This window comes from Mizuhopecten yessoensis, unplaced genomic scaffold (assembly GCF_002113885.1).
Source record: "Mizuhopecten yessoensis strain PY_sf001 unplaced genomic scaffold, ASM211388v2 scaffold6823, whole genome shotgun sequence".
Taxonomy (NCBI): Eukaryota; Metazoa; Mollusca; class Bivalvia; order Pectinida; family Pectinidae; genus Mizuhopecten; species Mizuhopecten yessoensis.
The window spans coordinates 222,244-230,786 of record NW_018406742.1 but is presented as its reverse complement, the minus strand read 5'-3'; the positions used below and the strand labels follow the sequence as shown (position 1 = coordinate 230,786).

Genomic DNA, 8,543 nt, shown 5'->3' with positions numbered 1-8,543 from the left:
CGGGCCATTTAATTGAAGGCGAGACAAAGTGAAAAACAAATGTTTAAAGGACTACCGAGGGTATGTATGATTCGGTTTGTTGATGCACCCAAACCATCACAATTCAAAGCCAATTTTTTTCTTCAAATTTTGAAAGTTTATCCTTATTGCTGGGATGCTGTACGTTTTGATAGTAGTTATGGATCAGTTAATACTTAGTTAATCCTTATTGCTGGGATGGTGTACGTGTTGATAGTAGTGATGAATCAGTTAATACGTAGTTTATCCTTATAGCTGGGATGCTGTACGTGTTGATAGTAGTGATGGATCAGTTAATACGTAGTTTATCCTTGTTGTGAAAGCCCCGCTAGTCTAATAACAATACACTCTACATTTCGTGGCCGGTCCATTTAATTGAAGGCGAGACAAAGTGAAAAACAAATGTTTAAAGGACTACCGAGGGTATGTATGATTCGGTTTGTTGATGCACCCAAACCATCACAATTCAAAGCCAATTTTTTTCTTCAAATTTTGAATGCTTCCCCAATACTAGTATAAACATACTTATTTGTGTTTTTTCATTAAGGTTTTAATAAAATTGTAACCAGTAGAAATTTGGCACCAATTAGTGAAATTTGATATTAAGTATGTACACTATACTACCTGGTTTCTACCTGGTTTCGGTCTGTTAATAGACGTTTCCGTCTCTTGACCACCTCAATCTTTCTTATTATTATTGTTACGCATTCTCATTTTTCTTTTCTTCATTGATTACATATATAGGTTCGGTTGTGGTCTCCGGAGATAAAATTATTTACACAGAACTCCTTTGGATTAACTGTACAGTTTTCCTCTTCTCATGTTGGAATGTATTCCTTGGAGTTTGCTATTTACAGTATTTAACGATTTTCACCACACTATAGTCCGTTAGTAAGTATCTCTTCCAAAGCATGTATCTGTTCTGTATCCATCAACAACAACAAAACAAAAATATCGAAGTGACAACATTTATTTTGTATGAAGTTTAAAAAACCACCATCAAAATATTTTGCTGTGTAACATTCCATAGTCTTTCCTTAACAATTCTTTATTTTTCTAAGTTTCTGTATTTCATTTTTATTTTCCAGGCTTTCTGGCAGTGCAGCTAATCAGTACTAATGACGGTATATTGATTAATATTGGCATCAAAGTAGTTCCAACGATAATATACACCAAATGTGATGTCATCTCGCAAAGGACTTAAACTGTATTTCTGCATGATTCTATTAAATGTGACAACTGTGTGCTCCTCCGAAAATGAGACAAATATTGAGATATTTTCAAAATAAATGTTCGTATAAGTTCTATTAAGATCCTTGAACCAACCATCATAAGAAGTTTATTATTTGGAATGATCGATTAAAGAAAGGATAAGACTGAAAGTATAGCCCAAAAAATATAGTATATACTTATACTAATTATCTTGCCATGTTATTAATGTTCAAACTAATTCATTTGTGATAATAAGAACATTTTCACCTCACATACATCTGTCACATCAATTACATAGTTAAGATTTTAAAGTTGTCCGAAAAATCATTGAAGACACTAAAATAACAATAACAACTTGGAGAAAAGAGAACATGACAAAAATACTGACATGGAAGGCTGATGTGGAAACAAATAAATTAACATCGGGAAACATTTGACATTGTGTATATCATAAAGGTAAAGAAAATCACATAATAATTTCAAGCATACATCTTCACAAGAAAGTGCAATACACAAACCTGCAGATGTTTATCTACACAAATGATCTATTTAGAAATACGCATCACCTTCATATTGTCAAACATGCATCTCAACTCACTTGAAAGTACAGCAAAATTTTCAAGATAAAATCTGTTGTTTCATTTCTCACCTTGATCGACATCAATGTCACCTTTTAACTTTTTCTTCAAAATTCATAAGTGAATGTCTCTCTATACATTGCCAAGTCCCTTTACAATACCAAAACTTGGCATGATGATGGCAGTAAATAAGATTTGACTTTATATAGTTTATACTTATAAATGTACATATATATATACAATTTTAAATGGTATAGGTAACAATCACAACCAAATAAGGAATAAACGACATTTTTTCAATGTTCATCCCGGTAAGAATGTAAATCGTTCACAGCCTGTCACCAGTGCTTCATGGAATATGCGTCACCATGTAACCGATTTGCGTTCATTCTGGCATGAACATCAAAAAAATGCTGTTCAATACATATATTAACATTCTAAATTTTATAGCTATTATAGATCTTATATGTATGTTTTCTTTGTTGACATATCTGTGTCATCAGGGCAAGAGGTTCCTGGAACAGCAATGTATCACCAAAATGTTGGGCTCTTATAATGAATCTCATTTCTTTGATAGTGCTTATTGAGCAAGATGCAGTGGAAATGTTGCTATCTTACCAGTAAAAGCCATTAACTATGACAGCAATACTGCAGTATGTATTATTCTGGGCAATTTAGGCAATAAAGTGATTTTGCGAAAGTCTACACAACAGCGAACCAAGGATTATTTCACACCTTATTAACACCAAACTGCAAATTCAACATCAAACACATTTGTCTTTTAATAAAATAGATTGCAAAATAAAAGCTTCATTAACCAACAAAACGTTTTGTCTAGGAATGTAACGGTTTTAAATCATGCATATCAAAACATCGGTGAATATTTAGAGAAAATAAGGCTCAATTTGTTCAAATAAATAAATGGAATGAATTTTACTTAAAAAAACATAAATAAGAAAATGTACTGTTGAGCAAATCAACATAATTACAACAAAGCACCAATATGTTAACAAGTAATCGCTCAACCATCTACTGTCTGACGATCACAGGAGTACACAGGATCTAAGGTTTTATGTAGTGAGTCTAAGCAAGAAGGTTTTGTTCAATAGTCAATGTCTTTTACTATTTGAAAACTTTTAAATAAGGCAGAAGTGGATTAATGACTTTATTGTTTGTGAATTGTCTTTTTCGTACATCAGCATAACACATTTGAGCATCCAAATAGAAGCATCAAAAACTAGGAGTAATTATAGTGAGTTCTGAAATTAACTTAGAAAAGTCCCATTTCGAACACTGTGTGCTGCCATCAAGCAAAACACAATTTTCACTCCTTAAAAATCTACTTTGATCAGTCACATCATAAAGTTTTCAAGGTTGTGATAAAGCGGTATATAGGACCTCGAATTATTATGAAAGGGAGATAACTGGTGTTTTTTTTCACTTTTGATCATGCTTAAATTGTAAAAAAAAAATACATTATTAAATAGCTTACAACCAAAAAAACAAAAGGATGTATGCTACCTTACTATGACATGGAGACTTAAGGATGTATGTTCCCTTACTGTAACATGGAGACTTAAGGTTGTATAATACCTTACTGTGACATGGAGACTTAAGGATGTATGCTACCTTACTGTGACATGGAGACTTAAGGATGTATGCTACATTACTGTGATATACACCTTCTCTCTAAGAGAGTTTCACACAAAGATACCTATACAATGTCTTTAATGGATGGTCAATTCAAACTTTAACGTATTAATGACCTACATTGTACTTGAAATGTACTCCAAAAAGCATGCACCAATAACATATTTTTTCTCCCTACTACACAGCATTCTTATTAGTAATTCTCGCTTAAATAGATGATACATTTCTGTTTTCTGACAAGGAATTCTTTCTTGAAAATCCAATTCATTAAGTTTGATAGATTATACTAAGAACAATTTCTTCGATCCCATGGGGTTCACTATATTCATACTTTTCTGTATTGGCTACAATAAGGTAACAATAAGTTTGGTTTCAGTAACAGAAAAGAACACTTTGTGGGTGTGCTATACTTGTAATACTGTGATTGTCCTCAAAACCTTCGACCTGAAGTCCCTATTCTACTCGCAGACAAGTACCCCAAATACCAGAGTATAGCACTTGCTGTATTTGTCGTTTGCCGGTCTAACGCAGGCTGTGTTGGTGACGTGACCAGGACACAGCTGGTTCATGTTCTTGTGAAACTAGTGATATCATTTCTTCTGATTTTCATGCTGGTAAGTAAGTAATGCTAATCAAGTGACTAGGTCCTGTCTGATCCGCTTCCTTCTCAGGTCTAAAAACTGAGCAGAACAACTGTGACAACACACAACTTAATACACTAAATTAATATAATCTGCAAACTGTGTCCCCATCAGGTACCAAACATTCACTGTTTTGTCATAAAGTATGAATCAGAATCAACAAGAGCTGTATCATTTTGACACAAAATTTTCATAAAAACAATATACTCACAAAAAGTATTAACTCCTTTGCACTTCGACCTGTGACCTCTAACCCCTAACGACCCCTTGGTCATGTGCCCGTGACATTCTGTTTATATTGTCGGAGGGCCTGGAGGAAGACTTTCTTGGTCTCCTCCATGATGTTGTAGTACGACTGTAGGTCCTCATCCTTGGCCTTCAGTGTACTCTGTAGGGCCGTCTTTAGAGCCTCGTTCTCGTCACGCTGAATCTCCAAACTGTAACAAATAGGTCACTGGTTTACATCAGCGGTATATTGTATCATCATAAACATGTCAAACAAAAAATAAATATGAATTTCATCTCTATCGACCCATTCTGATACCGTATTTATCCTGCAATAAGCCCCGGGGGCATGGGCTTATCACCAGGCATGGGCTTATTACCAGGCATGGGCTTATCACCAGGCATGGGCTTATCACCAGACATGGGCTTATTACCGGATAAATGAAGTATTTGTATTGAGTCACCTCAGGCAAACACAAAGATCAGTGGAATAACTTCAATCTTTGAAAGCCTGCTAATCATTTATTAAACAATAACCAAAATGTGAGTCCATATGACAAATGGAATAATACAACAAACAATATATCGGCCCACGTTGTGTTTAACAACAACACCTCAGATGTAGCTCACAGCTAGAAATGTTACCAGAAGGGAAAACTTATACCCCCTGCCTGGGCCAAGAACCATAAGAAAAGTCCTTTCCGGAACATTTTTTGATAAAAGGGCATAACGCCATAAATGGGGAGGTATCTCTAACTTATAAACTTTATTTAAAGCATCCCAATACAAGTGTTACGTGTATGAAGTATCAAACCTGTGCTGCTAAGATGAGTACATTGGGAGTAATGTGAATGACATTTTTAAACTAGGTCGCATAACTCCACGATAAGGGGAGGCAACACCAATTTACACACTTATTGACATCCACTGAATATAACGGTTCTGTGTTCCAAGGGTCGTTCAAATTGGTGAAATACCTTGAGAGGAATGTTTTTACATAAAGGGGCATAACTCCCACAAGAATTAGCCAGATAATAATATTAATAGTAGGTGCACACTTTCGGAGTGTTTTGACTGCATCAGTGAAGTTTCATGAAATTTGATTAAAAACTGTAGAAGTAATGCAAACAAGATTTCATAGGCTTATTTTAGTAAAAAGGGCCATAACTTCCACAAAAATGGTCGGATCAAAATATCAAGTGCAGGTTCACAACTTCCACGAGTGTTAATTTCATCAGTGAAGTTTCATGAAAATCATCTTTCACCTAGGAGTTGTCTGGACAAATTTGTGTCTACAGACCGATGGACAGACGGACGGACAGACGGACAGACAGACAAGCCAAGCCAAGCTCATTAGAGTACACCTCACTCCCCCCCCCCCCCCCCCCCCCACAATAACTTAGTTGCATGGGTTTAATTAGGAATTTGACAACAACGCCTCGGGAGCTGCCCACAACAATATACCATGTTCTTTTTCTCAACAACACCTCGGGAGTTGCCCACAACAATGGACGATGTTCTGCTTCACAACAACATCTCGGGAGCTGCCCACAACAATATACCATGTTCTTTTTCTCAACAACACCTCGGGAGTTGCCCACAACAATGTACCATGTTCTGCTTCACAACAACACCTCGGGAGCTGCCCACATTAATGTACCATGTTCTGCTTCACAACAACACCTCGGGAGCTGCCCACAATAATGTACCATGTTCTGCTTCACCACAACACCTCGGGAGCGGCCCACAACAATGTACCATGTCCTGCTTCACAACAACACCTCGGGGGCTGCCCACAACAATGTACCATGTCCTGCTTCACAACAACACCTCGGGGGCTGCCCACAACAATGTACCATGGTCTGCTTCACAACAACACCTCGGGAGCTCCCCACAACAATGTACCATGTTCTGGTTCACAACAACACCTCGGGAGCTCCCCACAACAATGTACCATGTTCTGGTTCACAACAACACCTCGGGAGCTCCCCACAACAATGTACCATGTTCTGCTTCACAACAACACCTCGGGAGCTGCCCACAACAATGTACCATGGGGCTGATCCACGAGGCTCAAGGATGATGAAGCATACATAGTCATACAGATTTAATATCTACATAGAAATAAGTGGGATGACATCTTACTTTGTTTTGACCTCTTCTATATTCATCGTATCAATATCCTCCTCGTCCATGGCTCCCAACATGTCCTTTCCCATCATGCTCGAGGACAGGGGATTGGCCGACATGGTCGACTGACTACTGGCCCGGCCTGGCGTTTGCTTCCTTCCTCGGGGTACAGCACCTTGTAGACAGAGATGAAAGGACAGCTTAGAACAAAAACCACAGCAAGTTTTACAGTTGGTACAAAAACAGTGCATTTAATCAACTGTGTATCATAAGCTTCATCAATTAGATTTTGAACATTATCTGAACGGTTTAAATCATATTTCAGGGTAAGTTAGGGCCTCTCAGTGGGAGATTTTTTCTCACGCCGCGAGACTTGGCATCCCTGTAAACCATCCAAGAGTATATGAACCCTGTATAATTTGCGATATTTTTTTTCAAAACCTTTAAGATTGTTTCCATGTCTTCGCTTATGCATTTATTTACAACAGAGATTGAAAACTCTTATCAGCTAGTATTGGTAATAGTAGTTCCCCCACAACTTACTACTTGATTTGTTGATCATATTCTGCGACTCCACTTTGTTTTTGCCGATCTGTTTCTCCAGAAGTGCGTTCTTGCGTCTCTGTTGTACAAGTTCATTCTGTAGCTCTGTCAACCTCTCCGTCTGCTCAGTCATTCTACGGCCACAAAAAAACATTTCTTTGTTATTTTATTGTTGTACCGTAGCATTGTGTCATTATCGTGTTTGTAAACAAAGTGTCCAGCTGATGGTACATACACATATATTGTACCACTTACTGTTAAAGAGGATACTCAGATTGTATAAATTTTATCAATCTGATAAAAATTAAATGTCAATTAGGAATTGCTTGCATTAAATAAATTAACACTAAAGGGGACGTGCAATCATATGCAAGTTAACTTGCATCAAGGGTCAAATCGCTTTAAACAGGGAAGAAAAAAAATTGCATTAGAAATAAACATGCACAAGAAATGGATGTGATGAATAAGATGCTAGGAAAGTTTCATGTACCGTCATTACATACATGTACCGTCATTACTTTACCGTCATAACATACATGTACCGTCATTACATACATGTACCGTCATAACATACATGTACCGTCATTACATACATGTACCGTCATTACATACATGTACCATCATAACATACATGTACCGTCATTACGTACATGTACCGTCATAACATACATGTACCGTCATAACATACATGTACCGTCATTACTGTACTGTCATAACATACATGTACCGTCATTACTTTACCGTCATAACATACATGTACCATCATTACATACATGTACCATCATTACATACACATGTACCATCATTACATACATGTACCGTCATTACATACATGTACCCTCATTACTGTACTGTCATAACATACATGTACCGTCATTACTTTACCGTCATAACATACATGTACCGTCATAACATACATGTACCGTCATAACATACATGTACCGTCATTATGTACGTGTACCGTCATAACATACATGTACCGTCATAACATACATGTACCGTCATAACATACACATGTACCGTCATTATATACACATGTACCGTCATTACATACATGTACTGTCATTACATACATGTACCGTCATTACATACATGTACCATCATTACATACATGTACCGTCATTACATACATGTACCGTCATTACTGTACTGTCATAACATACATGTACCGTCATTACATACATGTACTGTCATTACATACATGTACCGTCATTACATACACATGTACAGTCATTACATACACATGTACCGTCATTACATACACATGTACCGTCATTACATACATGTACCGTCATAACATACATGTACCGTCATAACATACATGTACCGTCATTACATACATGTACTGTCATTACATACATGTACCGTCATTACATACATGTACCATCACTACATACATGTACCATCATTACATACATGTACTGTCATTTCATACATGTACCATCATAACATTCACTAACTAGTATTCTCTTGTTCTACAATGTGATATAGTACTAGAAAGGGAGCGATTGGGTTCAGGGGGTTCAGGGGGTGGGGGGGTTCAGGG

At 36.9% G+C, this 8,543-nt stretch overlaps 1 protein-coding gene across 1 annotated transcript in view; it reads right to left on the bottom strand.

The window, feature by feature from the left end:
* Window positions 1-3,401: 3,401 nt before the first annotated feature.
* The window catches only part of LOC110452706 (coiled-coil domain-containing protein 13-like), a 23,189-nt gene continuing 18,047 nt past the window's right edge, over window positions 3,402-8,543 (bottom strand). The window contains exons 16-18 of the mRNA XM_021501360.1: window positions 6,998-7,131; window positions 6,470-6,629; window positions 3,402-4,536 (exon numbers count right to left, since the gene is read on the bottom strand). Coding sequence (XP_021357035.1) covers window positions 4,371-4,536; window positions 6,470-6,629; window positions 6,998-7,131 — 460 coding nt within the window. The 3' untranslated portion in view covers window positions 3,402-4,370. The remainder of the gene's footprint in view (window positions 4,537-6,469; window positions 6,630-6,997; window positions 7,132-8,543) is intronic.